This window comes from Piliocolobus tephrosceles, chromosome 17 (assembly GCF_002776525.5).
Source record: "Piliocolobus tephrosceles isolate RC106 chromosome 17, ASM277652v3, whole genome shotgun sequence".
In the NCBI taxonomy this organism is placed as follows: Eukaryota; Metazoa; Chordata; class Mammalia; order Primates; family Cercopithecidae; genus Piliocolobus; species Piliocolobus tephrosceles.
Window position 1 is genome coordinate 27,555,683 of NC_045450.1, and position 18,753 is coordinate 27,574,435.

The 18,753-nt window shown below is 54.8% G+C and overlaps 1 protein-coding gene across 5 annotated transcripts; it reads right to left on the reverse strand.

The window, feature by feature from the left end:
• Positions 1 to 62: 62 nt before the first annotated feature.
• TAOK2 (TAO kinase 2) lies at positions 63 to 18,586 on the reverse strand. Of its 5 annotated transcripts, none has more exons than XM_023191214.2 (19): positions 17,587 to 18,586; positions 14,317 to 14,483; positions 14,061 to 14,132; positions 13,868 to 13,969; positions 13,379 to 13,424; positions 13,153 to 13,249; positions 12,915 to 13,028; positions 12,716 to 12,807; positions 10,482 to 10,575; positions 10,297 to 10,378; positions 9,337 to 9,504; positions 8,906 to 9,166; positions 8,574 to 8,735; positions 6,670 to 7,035; positions 6,387 to 6,590; positions 5,829 to 6,068; positions 2,516 to 2,728; positions 1,363 to 1,545; positions 63 to 1,282 (listed from the first exon to the last, which is right to left on the reverse strand). In XM_023191214.2, the coding sequence occupies exons 2-19, from the start codon at positions 14,446 to 14,448 to the stop codon at positions 761 to 763; spliced, it is 3,150 nt and encodes a 1,049-aa protein (XP_023046982.1). In that variant the 5' UTR covers positions 14,449 to 14,483; positions 17,587 to 18,586; the 3' UTR covers positions 63 to 760. The 5 variants fall into 5 exon arrangements, with proteins under 5 accessions (XP_023046982.1, XP_023046983.1, XP_023046979.1 ...); XM_023191215.2 differs by lacking the exon at positions 63 to 1,282 and adding an exon at positions 1,682 to 1,786 and having other exon boundaries at positions 1,408 to 1,545; XM_023191212.2 differs by lacking the exons at positions 63 to 1,282; positions 1,363 to 1,545; positions 2,516 to 2,728 and adding an exon at positions 14,883 to 15,050 and having other exon boundaries at positions 3,931 to 6,068.
• Between the last annotated feature and the right edge of the window lie 167 nt (positions 18,587 to 18,753).

Below are 18,753 nucleotides of genomic sequence, written 5' to 3' on the forward strand. Positions count from 1 at the left end.
ATTCACCGGCCACTGAGCAAGTCCTTCACGCACACCAAAGACAGAAAGGGTGAATCCTGAGGTCTGTTAGAATAACCAACAGTTTATTAAAAGCTTGCCTGGGGCTCTGTGCCAGCCCCACAGCTGAGAGGGGCTCCCACGACTGCCCCTAGGCCCAGGAGCAGACCCTTCCCCAAGGTCCTTCCCTTGTTTCCCCGCCCCAGCCCTGATCCCAATTAAAAAAAAAAAAAAAAAAAAAAAAGGACAAGACGGCACAGGACGTCAGACAGTAACGGGAATGGGGAGACCCAGGCATCCTGACCCCAAGACCCCATCCTGATCCTTCTTGCCAGTAAGGTGGCCTCTCATTCTCCTCACCTCAGGCCCCAGATCTGCTCTGCCCAGTGGCAGGTCTGAGGGCCGCACTGTGAGGGTAGTATAGTTCTCTGAATATAGTATGTCTAGACCCACCCTTCCCCTCCCCCAGGGGACTAGATGAATATTTGACACGCACATCTCCCTCCTTTCCCAGGTGGCGGAGGGAGACCCTGGCACCATGGTGGGGAGGCGGGGCTCCCAGGCAGCCTTGAGGCACCTATCCCCAAGCTAGCTCTGGGCCACTGGCCAGCCCCAAGAAGCTCATGAGATGAGGAGGTGTGAGGGGAGCTGGAGCCAACATCCTGTCCTCTACCCTTGTGGGGGCCTCCAGCTCAGTGCCCTCCAGCATCAGGCTCCACCCACCCCTGCCCTGCCCAGTTTATCTGCTCCTCCCCACTGCACTTCAGGAATAGAAGTGGGAAGAACCATTGAGGATGTGGGAAGCAACACTGGTGCTGCGACTCAGGGGCCCGGGCACCGCGGCAGCAGGGGGGCCCACGTTCTCACTGCCACTGCCCCCCGAGGCTGCCCGCCGCAGGGGCTGGGGGCTGTTTCTTAGCAGCAGCAGGGCTCCGCCACGGGGTGTCCCACTCTGTGTGGGGGGCCCCAGCCAGTTTGGGGGGCCTGGGGGAGCCAGCAGAGACGGCTGACGCCAGGCTGGAGGAGGCATGCCTGGTGGAGGAGGGCCGTGACTCCAGTGTGCCCCGGAACGGGGAACGGGACGGGAGGGCCAGGCTGGGGCAGGGGGTGGAGCGGGATAGCCCTGGGCAGCAGCCTCGGCCGGGATGCCCCCCAGAGCCATGCTGGAGAAGCCCAGCCTCATGCTTTCTGCATCAAAGGCCTCAATCTCACGGGCCTGCCGCTCAAGCAGACTCCGGATTCGCTCAGAGCGCCCTGTCTGCAGGGCCAGCAGCTCCTCTTCCACCTGGGGCATCCGGAACAGAGGTTAGAGTCAGGGGCGGGAGCCCACTCTCCCTCCCCAGTCTTGGAGGCTGGGCCCCTTACCCGCTGCTCCAGCAGTGCCCGCCGCAGCACGACCCTCTGCTCCAGCTCCCGCAGTTCCCTCTCATGCTGGCTCTCTGTGCGGATCTTGATCTTGCTCTGGTAAGCGTTGAGCAGCTCCAGCTCCTGTTGAAGCTGCTGCCGAAGGGCCTGGAACTCTGCCTCCTGGGTCTCATCAAGTCGTAGCTGGGGAAGATGAACAACCAGTTGTAGGAATCTCCTCCCCCACCCCCACTATCCTCCCCTGCCCCAGGTAGGGCTGGGCCCTAAGGTTTCAAGAAGCAGCGGTCTCAACATCTATCAGAATGGAAGATGGTCATACCCTGTGGCACAGCAATTACACTGCAGAATCTATCCCCCACGTATACTTGCACATGTGCTCGAGGTGTTCACGGAAGCGTTGTGATAGCAAAATACTGGAAACAACCTAAATGTCCACCAATAAGGGATGGGTTAAATAAATTATGGTACAGCTATATCGTGGAAAATTCTACGCTGTAAAAAAAATGAGACAGGAGTACTGACGGGAAGATGTCCAAGAAGTATTAAGTGGAAAAAGGAAGTTAGAGAATAGTAAATGTAAAGTATGATTCCATCTGTGTTTAAAATTCATGTATTCTTTCAAAATGTGCACTGAAAAAATACAAAATACAGGTAATTATTAACAAGTTGCCTGGGAGAGGTGGGACTGGGTGAGAGAACAGCCTTGGGTGGGGCGTTTCCACTCTCTACCCTCTCTGCACATTTTAAGTGGCCCATTCCAGTGTTAGTGTGATCATTTTTTAGAACAGCAACTTTCAAAATCCTCCAGAAGTCTGAGTAAATGGGCTTGAGGGCCACACTCACTTTAATCTGCACCCTGTTTATCCATTAAACTCACTCAGGGCCAGGAAAAAATAATAGCCACTCTTTTCCTTGGTGGTTCTTGGGAATAGGCACATGGCTTTGTCAAGACCTTAAGAAAATACTAACAGAATAAAATCACTGAGGAGAATATGAAATAAATCATTGTGGAGAACACGAACAGAAGGAGAGTATGTGAGTTTCCCAAGTACAAAAGCCCTAGCTCTGTGCATGCCCTGCACCGTCCAATTCTCTAAAGCAAAGTACAGAGCCCGGCCTCTAGCGCGCTCCCTCCCTGGACCCCAAGCCTCACCGCCTGTGAGCTGAGCATCTCTGAGATGGACTGGTCATACTGCTCGGCCAAGATCGCCAGCTTGCGGGTCTGCTCTTCCTTGAGCCGCTTAAGGAGGCTCTTGTGCTGAGCTTTGGGCGTGGTCTCCAGCAAGTGTGCTCGCAGAGCCTTGTACTGCCGAGTCTGGATCTTACACGTCTCCTGGAACTGCTTCTTGATCTGCAGCTCCTTAGACTATGCAGTGGACGGATCAAGGGGAGATGGGGGCAGTGGGGAAGAGGAGGAGGAAAAGGAGGAGGAGGAGGAACAACCAGGGAAAACGGGGAGAAGAAAGAGAAGAGGAGAGGAGACAGAAGCAGAGACAGGGAGAGGGAGAGAAACAGAAAACATGTTAGACAGAGGGGGTTGGGGGAGCTGTATACAGACAGACATGGAGAGGTGGGATCGTGTTGAGAGAGATCAGGAAGGTCTCGATGGGCAAGAGATGCGGAGAAGACAAGAGGTTCCAAAGCACGTGCACGGAGTTGGGCAGGTGGGATACCCACGAGAAAACATCGGAGTTACTGGACAGGGAACTGAGGATCTTGGAAGCTCTGACCAGGCAAAGAGGGAGAGACTGTGACCTAGAGATAGAAGCACGTGAGCAAATATGAGAACGTGCACAAGAACAAGCGAGAAGAACCAGTCACACAAAACACCCGTGAAGAAAAAGCAACACAATTAAGGACAGACACAGGAGTCCCAGGTCCAGCAGCTCAGGGAGGAAGGCAGGGAAGGAGGAGAAGCACCGAGCTGAGAAATGGGTAAGAAGGGGCTGCCCCATTTTGGGCCACAGAGGAGAAAGGGGCAAAGGAGGTGGCCAGAAAGGGCCTGACAAGTTCAATCGGCCAGCAGCTGCCACCCTGACCAGATCCACATTCCAGCCCGGCCCCTCACACACTCAGCTCCCACTCCAGGCCCACACCCAGTCCTGCTGCCACAGCCCTCATACTCCGCCTGGTTGCCCCCAGCTCAGCACCCCCTACTGTGGAGGGTCTGCAGCCCCGTCCCCAACCCACTAGGGTAATGCCTGATGCAGGAGAGCAATTTGGCCCCCTGTAGCCGGGTACCATGGAGGGAACGGGTTGGGAGAAAATGCAGGGCATGAGAAGACCAAGGGCCTGGAAACTAAGAACTCTGGAAGGAACCCGCAAACAGGGGCTCTGAGGGACCAACAAGTTCGGTGAAGTTCTACAGGGGCCCAGACCCCAGAGCCGGTGGTGGTCATGGTGCAATGAAGCTATGAAGGCAGAGAGCATGAGGCTGAGGAGTGAGAGGGGCTGAGATAACGGAGATGGGGTGAAGAGGTCATGGAGCCAGGCCGAGGGTCAGCCTGGGGGCATACCGGGGAGGCTAGGCGGCAGGACAAAGCAGACAGAGGCAGCCTGGGCCAAAGGCACAGTTCCGCTCAGATATTTTATTTGTGTTTGTCTTTTTCTTTTTTTGGTGGGGGAAAGGGGACAGGTTGGAAGGGAGACAGAAAAACAAAATCAAAGAGGAGAAAAAAAAACATGACTCTTCCCACCCTCCACCACCCCTGGCCCCAGGTCTGAGTCAATGAAGGTGAGGATGAGCACACACAGCCGGGGAACAGCAATAACTTAGGGGAGGAGCGCCAGGAGAGCACAGAGTGACTGCTGGACTCCACGGCCGAGGAGGCTGCCTGTCTACAGGTCTGAAGGGCTGGGCCTGGGGTGAGTGAGCAAACTGAGGAAGGTGGGTGAAAAGAAAGGACTAGGGACTGGAGAAACTTCACTGAGTCGTGGGAGATAAAGTGCTCAATGCTCTAGATTTGGGCTGGAAGGGTTGTAGTCAGCTACCTCCAGGGAGGCAGGGCCCGGGACTGGCGGGTACGGGATCTCCGCCCAGCTAGAGTCCCTGGCAGTGGCTGGTGGGAGGCAGGGGGCCCTAGCTGGCGCTGGCTGCGTGGTAGTAGCCGGGGGATTCGGGTGGGTCGTTCACCCCGAAGCAGGCCCCAGCTGGCCAGTGTGTGGATGGCCCGTGGGGGCAAGTGGGATGCTAAACCCTGGCTGGCCCGTGCCAGACGCCAGTTCCAGCCCTTGCACAGGGCCCAGACCCTTGCCAACAAGGCTAATGGGTGTTGGGTGGTGCGGGGATTACGCCGCCGGGGCCCAGGGATGGGCAGGCGGCTGCGGAAGCCATCCTTGTTGGTTTTGGGGTAGAGTGCAAACAGACCCCGGTCCCCCACAGCCCCACAGCCCTGCAGGGCCCGGAAGGCCATGGGTGACAGGCGCAGCAGAACCCGCAACCAGAGTCGAGATATGCCCCGGCGCACCCGGGGGCCCTGCTGCCGCACCCATTTGCCCCCCGCTGCCATAGCCACCAGAGGTAGAGCCAGGCCTGGCCAAGCTAGGAGCCAGGCAGCTCCAAGGCCCAGGGGAACACCCATGAGGCCTCGGCGCCAGCTCAGGCCCAGGACGGCCCCTAGTGCAGTACCCTGGGCCAGGAGTAGGAAAAGACTGGAGGGCAGGTGCAGGGCTGTACAAAGGAGCAGGTAGGAGGCCCCCAGACCCACCAGCCCCACCTCAAGGGCCAGCAGCGCTGCCTGCAGGCCACCCCCACCCTGGGCTGCCAGCAATGGAAGCAGCAGCAGCAGCAGGAGGGGCAGGAGGCCAGAGGAGGACCCCACTGCAAAGGAGAGGCCAGCCAGGAGGCCATGGGACAGGAGTCCGGGGAGCTGGCTGGCAGGGCCGGGCCTCAGGTGTGTTGGAGGGGGTTCAGGAGGGATGTCGGGGGAAGGACAACCATCTCCAGGATCCCTAGGGGTCCCAATCGGAGCCCCCTGTTCCTCTTCTTCCTCCTCCTCGGGGACTGGAGTCAGTGCTGGGCCCTGGACCCAGCCAAGCTCAAACTCCTCATCCAGAAGACTCCCATCCTCCTTCCCCCACAAGCTCCACGTCCCAGCCTCCTCCTGGCCAACAATGCTCCTCTCCTGCGGTACAAGGGAGGGCACCCTAAGCTCCTCTATCTCCTCCTCAGGCAGACCCCAAACTTCCTCATCAACCAGACTCCCATGTTTTTGTGGACTGGGACTAGGGGCTCCTGATTCTTCCCCTAGAATCCTCTGCTGCTTGGGCTCCAAAGTGGCCCCTTCCTTTCCCAGAATCCTTCTCTCTCCAACTGCTTCCTCCTCCTTGCCCAGCCTTCTTTGGTATAGGACTGCCTCCTGGCCAGGTGAGCAGGGCTGCTCTTCTATAGGGGTGCCTGTGCTAGGTGGGTCCAGAGCCCCAGGAATGGGGAGTGGGAGGCCCGGGGGGCGCTGGCCTGCACGTACTTTGAGGCTCTTGGGCTGCTGGCGAACCTGGGCCGCGTGCTTCTGCCGCAACTCTTGCTCACGCCGCTTGTTGTACTCCAGCTGGTTGCCCAGCTCCGTCTGGTGCTGCAGGCGGGTGAGCTCAGCCCGCGTGCGCTGCACGGCCTGGAGCTGCCGCAGCTCCAGCTCCCGCGTGGCCTCGTGCTGCCGAAGCAGCAGTGCACACTCCAAGTCTTTCTGGGTCTGCTTCTTGTTCAGGTCCTGAGGCAGAAGAAATGCAGGGCCCGGGGCCTGGTATCAACAAAGTGAGGGGCCAGGGCTCCTTGGCAGAGGGAGCCGGGGATGGCAGGAGATGAGGGTGCAGGGGAGGCAAGCTCCTGCCTGTCTTGGGAACAGAGAGGCCTAAGGAAATTCTGGCAGGATCTGTTGGGGATGAGAAGTAAAAGGGGCACTGAAGTAAAGATGAACTCTAACACTAGAGGGCCAAGGGGAAAGAAGACAAGAATGAGGCCAATGGAAAAGTGTGGGTCCCTGGGATCCATGAGTGAGCGGGAGGAGAATGGAGACTGGGACGCCTACCTCCCGCAGCAGGTCCTGGTCCAGGCTGTGCCGAGCCAGCAACATCTTGCGCTTGTACTGGCGACACTGCAGCTCAAAGTACTGGCGCTGCCGCCGCAGCAGCCCTGCCTCCTCCTCTGCCTGGCACTGCTGGAGCTGCTCCTTCTGCCGCAGCAGCCACTCAGCCTTCTCCCGCTTGGGAGTGCTGGGGTTCTCCTGGAGCTCCTGGGTGAGGGCAGAGGGGAGCAGGGTCAGGGCCCACCTGGCCTGCCATTGGTCCCACCCCCGAGCAGCCCTAGCTCACCTCCTTCAGCTGTTCCTTGCGAAGTTTGTAGGTCCGCTTCTGCGCCTCCAGCAGAGCAGCCAGCTCCTTCTTCTGTTGACCAAGGATGTGCTGCTGGAACTTCCGCTCCTCGGCCTGGGCAGCTCGTGCCTCCTTCTCACCGATGGCCTGGTGCCGTCGGGCCAGCTTTTCTGCCTCCGCCCCAAAGCCAGCCCGCTGCGCCTCAAGCTCCCGCTGCAGCCGTGCACTGTGCTCCTCCCGTTCACCCCTCAGACGCGACTCCAGGGCCAGCAGCTGCTTCTGGTGCTGTCGTCGCATCCGCTTATAACCACTCAGCTGCTCCCGCAGTGCAGAGTCCTGCTCATGCTCCTGGATCTGACGGCTAACCTGGGGCAGGAGAGAGGGTGACAGCTGGGGCTCAGCTTGGCCCCTAGTTAATTAACACAAAGGGTCTTCCGTGGGGAAGAACATGGGTTTTCAACTCATGAGTTTCATTCTCATTTAGCACCTTCCTCACACACAGCCTCTCTAGCCTGTTTCCTCAACTGGATAATGGTGGTATTATCTACTTCACAAATTGGTGTGACTGAATGATAAAAGGTGGCAAGCACAGGGCCTGGCACAAAAGTAGGAATAATCCATACTAATTTGAAACAGTGAGTCAGACAGACCTAGGATCAAATCCCAGCTTTGCCACTTACCAATCACGTGATCTCAAGTAAGTTAACTTCTCAAAGCACCAGTTCCCTCATCTGTTAAACGGGGAAATAATACCTCCTCATAGGAGCTGTGGGGTAAGTTCAGACTCTATCTAATAAGTGTTGGCTTCCTTCCCTTTTAGCAAACATGGTGGGCCTATCACTCCCCAGGTATTGAGCTGGGATCGGGGCCACAAGATGCTGGAATAACAAGAACACTGGGCTTGGACACCTTCATCCAAAGTCTGATCTCAGGTCTCAATCTCAATTGACTCTATGTGTGGCTCTTAAACTAGTCCCAGCAGCCAAGCTCCTGGCAGTCAAGACCTCTCTGCACAGTACCACAAAACGCCATGGGATCTGAAGAGTTGTTGGAACACAACCAGCCCCAAGCAAAGGCCATAAGAACATACTAGACTGAATCAGTGGCCTCTAAGGGGATTGCTGACGCTCAAATGCAGCTGAGCAGGAATGTGATCTAAAGGCTTATTAAAAACATGGATGAAAAGCTATGTTTTATGATAAGCCTAACCTGTGAACTGAGAAAAAGACTGCCATGAGGTGATTTTAAGAGAGGGCTAAGGGCCTACTTATAGGAGCGGAGAGCCACCAAAGGCACTGGGGCAAGTGGCCCCTGTGAGCCACAGGTGCCTCCTTTCTCCAATGGGATCCTACCCTCCCCCCACCCCAGGGGAGCTGGGAGGATTAACATAGGCCTGTGTGTAAGCCTGAGAGTTAACTGCTGGCATGAGGCAGACACCTGAACACCATCCCTGCCCTCTGGGGCACAGAATCCGGCAAACCTATCATGATGCTGTTCAGGACCACCCAAGCACAGGGCACCCCCGGCACTGGACACCCCCGGCACAGGGCTCCACAGGCACAGGCTCCCCCCGCACTGGGCTCCCCCAGCACACAACTGTGAAGCACCTGACTTGCCAGAGGAGCCTGGGCACGTAACCCAGGAGATGTCAGTTAGGTCAGGCTACGAAAATGGAGTAAGAGTTTGCCAAGCTAGAAACACCCAGATTGGGCCATATGACCAAAACAGTCCACTGGGAAGAGGAGGGAAGCTGGAGGGTTAAGGGGAGCAGGCAGGAGCCAGCAACAGAAAATGAGGGTAGAATTCGGACTCGATCCCATGCCACAGGGAGGAAATCATTTCTAGACTTAAAAAGACTTAAAAAACAGACAGCAAGCAGGACGAGTGAGGATGGCTACACTCACCAGGGAGGCAGTTCGGATGGTGGCAAAGTGGTCCCGGTTTCGGCAGTAGGCCCGGCGGCGGGCGGAAGAGGTGGTGGAGGTGGGAGCTGGGGCTGCAGGCGGCTGGAGAGGGCTGGGGGTTATCTCTGGCTGGTAGGGGTCATCATATAGATTGTCAGAGCCCTAGAGGGAGACAGAAGGAACACTCAAGGCTCAGAGGCCACTGGGTCCAAAGAGAGTGACCTGAGGAGAGCCACTCAGACTCAGAGGAGTGTTGTGCTTAGGGAGCGAGGGCGAGGACCCAGGTGGTTCTAGAGCAGGTGGCTCAGGCCCCCCACGGGTGAGCTGTGTACCGGCAGCCGGTGAATAATGGAGCTGTGAGAGGTGACCGTGTGCTCCCCCTCCTGCATCATGGCCATCTCCCGGGCTTCGGGGCCTTCTTCCTCCTCCTCCTCTTCCTCCTCCTCCTCCTCCTCTTCCTCGTTGTCGGAGGCATCTGCTAGGCTGTTGACAGAGCTGCTCTGGCTGGAGGCGCTGATGGACATGCTGGGCACTGAGTGGCTACTCTCGAGACTGGTCAGAGTCCCGGCCCGGTGCATGTAGGGCTCGGCCTCCTGCAAATAGGGCATAGGCTGCTGGGCAGGGAAGGGAAAGCCCTGGGGCACATGCATGGAGGTAGCATGGGGAGATGGTGGTGTGAGTAGGGCTGCGGAAGGGGCCAAGCAGCTGCAGGGGGTAGGCACACACGGGGCATAAGGAGGGGTGTCAGGGCAAGCTGGGTCACCTCTTCCTCTTCTGGGGCCTCAGCACCAGGGCCGTTGGGTGCCTCTTGGAACAGGATCTTCTTCATCTTACGGTACTGCAGGTTGTCCAGCTCCCGCACGGCATCCTTGGTCCTCTGGATCAGGTCCATGATGACTGTGGGTGGCCGCTCCCGGAGCACAAAGCGATGCTGGGGGAAGAGGACACTGAGGCCTGCTGCCAACTCCCCTTCCCCCTACAACCCACAGCCCTTGGCATTCCCTCCAGCCTGAGGCACTCTTCTGGGGCCCACGCCCACCATGGGTTGATGCTGGCCTTGTCCCAAGCCCTTCTCCCACAATAATTTTCTGTACCACCTAGTACCTACTCCCCAGACTCTTCTTCCTCTAAGCATGGCTGACAGGCAGGAATAGTCAGGAGATCTGGATTCTTGTCCAGCTCCTCTACTAAAGGGCTATGTGACCTTGGACATGTCATGAGGCCCCTCTGGGCTTCATACAGTATCCTACAATTATAAAACAAGTAGGTCCAACTACATAATCTGAAGTTTCCAACTAAGGCTCCTCAGGTCCCCATGGGTCTGTGAAGGGAATGGGGCCCCTCTATTTTTGACAATTCAAAAAACACCTAAGGGAAATCATACATTTACCCATGATAAGGCTACACAGGCTTTTGGCTTGCATTACATCAGATCAGTGGGGCAACCCTGGTTATCGCACGCTGACCAGAAGCTCTGGCTGGCAATTACGTAAGTCTTTGATTAATAAAAGATGGGAAAACAGATTATTACTTAATAAATTAAGGCAGTCTGGTAGATAAAATCTTGTAAAACACAGAGTCCACTGGGCATTGGGGATGGGGTGGGAATTAATCAACGAAGCTCTTGGTGGAGGAGGAACTGGGAACCACTAATTTCCCTAGGGGTTCTTGTGGCTTTAACAAGCTACAGTTCCAAGAGAATGCTAGGCCAGCAGGCCCTCACCTTCAGGAGGACCTCTGAGGTTGGTCTGTCTTGAGGGATTTTCTGAAGACAGGAGTCGACAAAATTCCGGAAGTACTCAGACCTGAAAGTCACAGGGGGTGGGAGAGGGGTGGGGAAGGCATGAGCCAGGCATCTGTACCCCATGGCCTAACCCCTGGGCCCAGATTGGGAATCTCAGTCCTCACCAGTGTCCTGACTGGAGCACGGGGGATTCGTTCTGTGCAATGTGGTATAAGGCACTCATCGCATTCATATTAAACAGCGGTGGTTTCCGTTCCGCTACAGAAAAAGGTGAAAGGGAAGAAGGTGAGAGGTGGCAGGGGGTAGAGGACAATGGAATGAAACTGAGACGACTTGGGTTCAAACCCCAGTTCCTTGACTTCCTTGCCACATGACCTTGAAAAGTTCCCATCATCCTGTTGCATGTCAATTAATTCCTTCCTCTGTAAAATACAACACCCATCCTCTCCACTGCACACAGGTGGAATAGGGGTCAAAGAAAATAACATCCACCAAAGCAGTAATGAAGGCAGAAGGACAGCCATTCAGTTATTACCCCAACTAATACTTCTTAGGTGCCAAAGCGAGCAGATAACTTGATAATTGCTATGGGGAAGATAAAAACAAGAATTAGGCCCTGCCCTCAAGGAATTTTCAGTCTAAAAAAGAAGATTAAATAGGACTGAAAAAATAACATCAAAGTATTAACTGGTATAAGAGGGAAACAGGGAAGTGGCTGGGAAGTTGAGAGTATGCAGTGGGCCTTCAAGCTAGTATATCTTCAGGGAGTTCAGAGAAGGGCTTTGTAAAAAGCCCTGAGATTAGAAAGAAAAGTGCAAGCTACGAGTCCCTAAGAGTCCCTTGTAGCCCAGACAAACGTCATGTTGTTTTAGCCTAAATGGTGATTTTTTAAATTAACTGCCAATAGTAATAATCAAATAATATAAATTTCCAGTTTCTCCTTAACAATTAGATCTGTTGAAATGGAGTCTACATTACTGCATAACAATGGTCTGAAGATAAGCATTAGCTGCCCTCTTTCTATGAAAACAGCAATCTCCAGTTTGCCACAGCCTCCTCCACATTGCTTCCCTGATACTGACTTAGTATGAGTTGACATTTATAATCAGACTTGATGTTTTTTTTTCAAATAGTAGAGTAATATTTCTTAGTATTCACATCTCTTCCAAAAACTAGAAATAAAATGGACAGATCTAGTTTTTTCTTATACTTGGGTCTGTTTCTTACATTTTTCATCAACTGTCTGGGCCTGGCATCAAATGGTAAATGGAGACAGTGAAGATGGAGGAAAAGGGCTTGTCTAAATCTCTGACTTCGGGCAGAGGACCCAATACGAACCAAGGCAAGGAAGTGGAAAAGTTCATGACACACTCAGAGCGTGGAGCCCATGAAGGAAAGGGCCAGCCTTTAGGAAACAAAGCCTCTAGGTTGGTGCGAGGAAGGATAGGGATGGCTTCAATCTTGAAGGCAACAGGGGGCCAATCATGGCTCCAAACAGGGAGTGAAATGACAGCACTGAGCTTATGTAGACCTCTCTGGCATCAGTACTTAAGACACACTGGAAGGGAGAAGAGACTGGAGAGATCATTGCAGGAGGTTGTTGTAAGAGAAACTAACAGCAGCTCTTTCTTAGGCAACTATTTTGTGCCTGACATTATGTTGAAAGCTTTATAAAGGTTACCTACCTCATTAAAGAATTGTTTCAATAGTGCTGGCTGACAGAGATGAGAACCTTGGCATGGCCTCAAGGCCTTAGGAACTCACTTGGGCCTAACTCTCTGGCCTTATTCTCTGCATTACATGCTAGGTTCCAAATAACTGAAGCTAGTCCCAGTTCCCCAGGCCTGCTCTTACCTCTAGGCCTCTCACATGCTGTTCTCTCTGCCTGGAAACCTCTCCCTGCATTCTGCAAACAGCTATTATTTATCTTGTGGATTGGCTTCAACATTCTGCTACAAGAAGGCCTTCTTCAGCCCTTAAACTAGGTCAAGTCCCTTGTTTTACATTTGAACCGCTCCTGTAACTTCTACAGACAGCATTCATCACATTGAAAGAAAACATGCCTGCGTGGTTTCCCTAAATCAAATGTAAGTTCCATGAAGGCAGGCTACTCATTCACTGCTATCCCTCCAGAATCACAGTCCATAGCACTGCACATGATGGGCACTAAGAAAAGATTTAGAACCAGGATAGTGGACAGGAAGAGATGAACGCTACAAAATCTCTAGGCCTAAGAGCTGGCAGAATTTGCCAGTTGCCTGTATTGGGGCTCCAGGGTAGGGTCACAATGGACAGGAACTTGGAGGCCTGGGATCCTATCCCTAGGAGAATGGGGTAGTCTGGGAAGTAACAGAAGAGAACGGAAAAGAAGATGAGGGAACAGAGAGGATGTTCTTACCCAGCTCGATGCAGGTTATCCCCAAGGACCAGACGTCCACTTTGCCATCATACTGCCCCTCATCCATGGCCAGGATCACCTCGGGTGCCATCCTGGGAGAATGATCAGGAGAGAGAGGCAAATCACCCGCCGAGACCCTGTCACTCGTACTCCCAACATCCTGGGAGCTCTCTCCACTCACCACCACTCACTCACTCACCAGTATGGGGTGCCCACGAAGGAGTTGGCAGGTGCCATGATGGACGCAGAACCAAAGTCCCCCAGCTTCACTAACCCTGGCTCTGACAGCAGGATGTTTCCAGCCTTCACATCCCTGCCAGAGACAAAGTACTGGGATGAGACATGTGTCTCAGGAAAGCCAGGCAGGGGCAGCCCAGTTAAGTGACAGGTGGTGCAGATAGCAATCCCTTCCCAAACATTGCCGGTGCTGCTTGTACCTATGGATCATGTTGTGGGAGTGCAGATACGCCAGGCCCTGAAGTGCCCCGTGGGTCACGGCTGCGATCTCTACCTCCTGAAGGGGTTTCTTGTGCACTGGAGAGTGAGGAAGAACATCAACCCAAGGAAGTGCAAGGGTGGGACTGGAGTAAGTTCCCCTTAACCCTTCCCTATGACTCCCCTGCTCTTCTCCCTTGTCCACTTATTGGCCCATGAGTCACTTACCTTCTAGAAGGTCAGAAGCTGAGCCCAGGCAATACTCCATCACCAGCTAAGGAAGAGACAAGGGTCAGAGATCAGTCTCCTGGGCAGGGACTCAAAACAGAGCTTCCTTGAGTGTCCTGCACTCAAGCTATGTCCCCGGGGTGATAACAGGGAGGAAGGGCAACTGGAGACAATGAGGGGGTGGTGGGAGAGTTTCAGAGTCCAGGCCCAAGACATTCACCACCGCCCATCTGAATCCCTTCAAACTCCCATTCAATCTCCGCCTCCTCCAACCCACAGTGACCTGTCCCACCTGCTAATAGCCTATGTCACTCTGAGCCAGGCTTCTGCTCAGTGGCTACGTCTGAGGACTAAAGCAGTCAAAAGAGACTTCCTCCTTTCCAAGATCCCACAACAGCACCATGAACAGGGCCCACCTAAGACACTGGACCAGGATAAGGACGGGCGTGAATGGGGTAAAGATCAGGCCAGAGTCTGGCACCTGCTCACCCAAGCCGTGTGCTCCCTCAGGTAACAGCCCCGGTACTGAATGGTGTTGGGATGCCGGAGCTTCTGTAAAAACCGCACCTCCTTGATGATGTCTTGCCATTTCTAGGGTGTCAGGGTAGGGAGAGGTTACCCAGCCTGCACCTTGAGACAGGGGTCCCCTGTCCCCAACCTGGCTGTATTGCACCTGGCCTACCTCATTGGACTGCTTTCCACTGTAGGACATCTTCTTGATGGCCACCACCTCACTATTCCGGACATCCCGGGCCTAGAGGACCAGACCAGAAGGTGTTGAAGGTCCCAGTGAGAGCCAGGCATGGGAAGACTTGCTGGCCCAGCAGAAGGAGGCAGGAAAGACCAGTGTGATGGAGTAGTGTGCAAGGGCTGTTGGGAGGTCCACAGGGGTAGGAAGAGTCCCCATCTCTATTATACCATCCCAGGACCCAACTCACAAAGTATACGGCTCCAAAGCTGCCATGGCCAATTTCCCGGAGGTCAGAGAAGAGCTTTTCTGGGTCATCTTTGAAGAAGAGCTCAGCCACATCTGGGTCCTTCAGGCTCCCGGCCCGGCCCCCAGCTGGCATGGTGGCCCCTGGGGGCCCTGAGAGTGGGGCCTGGCCTGGGGAATGGAAATGGGACCCTTAGAGCAAGGACTGAGCCTTCAGGGAGAGGAAGGGACCCATCAAGTTTCTGCCATCTCCTCCCCTCATTCCCTGATGAGGGGGAGGCACTGCTGAGGAAGGGGAGGGGGAGATTAGGAACGACACCAAAGCTCCAAAAAATGAAGTTGCCCTGGCAACCAGATCACGCGGGCTGGGTCCCTGGAGTCCCTAAAACTGCTAGGAAGATTCTGGGAAGCTAAGCATCCTCACCACCCCCTTCAGCACTCAACAAGTTCTCATTTCCCTATAGCCCCTGTATCTCCCTTCAAGGATAAAACATTCTGCCTCCCAGGCAGCAGTCCAGAGCCCCAAGTGTCCTGTCCCGTAAGTCCCATACCCCAACTGTTTCCAGGCACCTTTCTGTTCCCCTTGGCGCTGAGGTCCCCTCCTCCCTCAACCTCTCACACCCTGGAAGAGAACAGGAAATGGCCAGGCCGGAGGCAGTGGAAATCCGTCCATTGTTAGAAGTGGGTACTGGCCCAGAGGGGCCCGCAGAGTCACTCTCAAAAAGGGCAGGGGGAGATCTAGAATAGGAAGAATAGGGATATAAATGGCATCTGGCTGTGAGGGCCTCTCTGTGGTCTGGGCCACCTTACTTGTCCTGTCCAATTGCATAAGCATCACACAAAGGTACAGGACATTTGCAGGGTACAAATAACATTTATTGAGCATCTTACATGTATTATCTCTTATTCAGTCCTCACCACAACCTTATGAAGCAAGTAGTAGGATTTCCCCTATATTACAGATAAAGAAACAGGCTCAGCAAGGTTAAGTGCCTTGTCCAAAGCTGGTCCTCCATCATTATGATTTCAGAGCCCTTCAAAACAGACAGGGCAGAATCATGATCACCATTTCCTAGGTGAGATCACTGAGGCACAGAGAAGAAAAAGGACTTCTCCAAGGTCAGAGAACAGAACCTTCTGCTCCCTGGTTAGGCCTGCCCATTACTCTCTCAGTTGTCACCCCAAGTTCAGCTTCCCTCTTGCAGGAAGCCTGTCCTGACCACTCCAGCCATTGGGAAGAGTGCCTAGGGCACCCAGCCAAACACCCAGAGAAAGTTCCTGCAGGATACCAGAACCAAAACCCTCAAGGAGATTCCAAACAGGCTCCAACCTAAGCACTTATCAGAATTTGGGCACAAAGGGGCCTTCAGCAGAGCTGGACCCCTGGGGCAGAGTTCTAGCTACTTAAAAGCACCTAACAATTTTAGCATGTAATTTATTCTGTCATGCATTGTTTCCTGTTGTGTTGTTAATTTTGTCTCCTCAGTCCAACTGGAAGCTGGAGGGCAAGGAGGGAGCCTGACTCTCCAGTGGGCCCCCAGGGTGCGGGCTCAGAATAGCCTGGGAGACTGACTGATTGCTCGCTGCTCAGCCCTCAGCAGCTCCCAGGTTGCTCAAAGTAAGGCCCTTTTCTCTCTTCTGCCAGCAATAGTGCCAAGCACCCCTCACCAGCACCACACACCCACACACAAAGGCAGGTGCTCTCAACTTGCCAAAGGAATCTTCCTGACCTCTTTACCAATACAGGGTCCCAGAATGCTAACCTAGGACCCAAGGCCACATGGAAGGGGTGCCACCCACTGGCAAAACATCATGCAGGTCCCCTTCTCCATAATAACAACAAACACCGGAACAATAACAAAGGTCAATGCTAAATCATAACCACCTTCCAAAATGGACAACGTTATCTCCATTCTATAGATGAGGAAACCCGTATCAATCTGTTCCTAAGCTATGCTACCAGTACATCCCATCTGCAATGTACAGCAACAGGGCTTTGAATAAGTTCCTTCTAGTTCTTGGTCTTCTCTTCAGTGAAATGGATTACAGCATGGAGCTGTTGTAAGATTTTAATGAGATCTCATACTTAGGAACACCATGCAGACACTCAGCATATGGATTCTTCCTTCCCTGCCTCCAAGGTCCCCACAAAGCTTTAATCCTTTGGGGGATCATTCTACCCCAACAGCTTGGCTTGAACAGTTAAAAGATGCCAGTAGTGCTACCATTTGTCAGGAGCGAACCCGCTCAGGAATCCAGGCCAAACCCTGGGATGAGGGTAAAGATGAAGGTCACAGTGGATGAAAACTCCATGAGGCAGTGGCAAAAACCAGAGCCTCCCACCAGGAAAAGCTTCTGAGTAGAGCCCTCCTGGAAAGGAAGCTCATCTCACCCCCATTCTTAAACCTCATCCCAGCCTGGTCTCCTGGGGACCCCTGGCCGAGCCCAAACTCAGAGGAAAAGAGATGGCAAGAAACAGGCATGCATCAGGGAAAGATGTGATTGAGGACTTGAGTTCAAATTCTGGTTTTGCCACTGTGTGACCTTGGGCAACCTCTCTGGGCCTCAACGTTCTCAACTGTAAAATGGGAAGATGCCAATAAATGAGGCCCCCACAGGGTGAATGCGGGGATGTCACATGAGAGAATGGCTGTCAAAGCACTTTGTAAAAGACAGATCGTTTGACAAATAGATGAGATTATTGATACCACCAGAGCAAGAGATTGGAAGGTAACTGCAGCTGGCGGAAAACATTGCCAGGCACCTCCAAGCACACACACAAGCATACACACACGCATACACACAAACATATATACACACATTTCCTTGCAAGGACAAGAAATTCAACCAGACCAGGCCTGAAAAGCAGATAAGCAGACCCACCAGCGGAATCAGAGGCATGGGATTCAACAAGGCAGAATAGGCAGGAAAAAGGCGCATATCAGGGAGGAGAGGCGGCTGTGAGGGGCAAAGTGAAGGCGAGAAGACTGAAGTGCAAATCCATCTGATTAGCTGAAGCGCCCTAGGGTGTGAACCCCGGTGACATCAGAGACCCTGTCACCTGAGGTCCCCCACCAACCAGACACAATGAAGGGAAGAGGAAGGGGAAGGGGGTGGCAACAGAAGGCAAGGCTAGCCAGAGGCTGACCACTGGCTGAGCTAGGCTTCCCCATCCTGAGGAGACGGCCTACCCAAGTCCAGCTTCTCAAAAAGGCGCACCCTTTCTTCTCAGAGCTAGACACAGGGACCCGCGCCCCTGCACCCCGTGTCTCACCTGGTAGGGGTCACTATGGTGCCCCAGCGCCTCCGCTTCCGCCTGGGGTCCTCCAGCGGCTCTGCCAAGTAGGGAGAGGGGCAAGGAGACCTTTCCCCTTGCCACCTCTTCCTCGGCTTTCGCCCTTCCTGAGGGGCGGGCCCGGGAAGCCTCCCCTGGAGGGGAGGGGGTGACAACCTAATCTGACCTCGCGGTCCAGTCCTCCCCCTCCTCGAGGGCGACAGCTGCCGAATTCCGGATTTCTGATTGTGGGGTCTGAACCCCGAATATTTGAACGGGTTGGAGACTGAATCCGATATTTGAACGCCTGGGGAATGAACCCCGGATACTGGTGCACGCAGGGGCCTGAACCCGATATTTGAAATTCTATGAAACAGAGACCCAGGTTTAGAGAGGTTGGGACCCGAGTCCCGGATATCTGGACTACGAGAACTGATACCCGGGTATCTGAGAAGCGAGGGGCAAAGCCCGGAAATTTGGGACCCAGGAGCCTGAGCCCTAGGTCTTCGGCCACCGACTGGGGGCCCACCCCGAGGACGTCCGGCCGCACGGCCCCTCTCACGCCGGGGTCCGAGGGTGACAGCCCCCACTCCCGCCCCGGCCTCCTCTCTCTCCCTTCTCTCTTCCGAGAATAGCTGAAAGATTATAGCTAAGGCGCTGCTGACGGTCCCCGCGCCCTCTCTGCCTCTCCTCTTCTCCGTCTCAGCCTCTCTCCGCACCACAGCCCAGCTCTCGTCCCGGTCTCCCTCTCCCTCTTCCTCCCAATTCCAAGATGGAGACCGGGCGGGAGCGCGCAGGCGCGGTAGGGACGCCGGGCCGAAGGGGGCGGGGCAGCGAAGGACTCAGCCCCGCCCTCTCCCCTCACTGCCGCGGCCTGGGAGACCAGCAGCCGCTGAGCCCGAGTGCGCGCGCGCCCCGCCACGCGGACCCCGGGCCGGAGGAGGCGGGGAGAAGGGCTAGGCTTGCAAGAGGAGGAGCCCGGCACTCTGTCCCACGACTGGCGGTGGACAGAGCTGCAGCGCATGCGTTCGCCCCGCCTTTGCGCTCAGCCCGAGGTTGTTGCTAGGGGAAGCTTTGAGGGGGCGCGGGTGGACGGACAGCAGCGGCGATCTGCGCCTGCGCGCAGGGTGGAAGTTGGGAGGGGCGAGGGAAGCTGCTGCTGGGCAC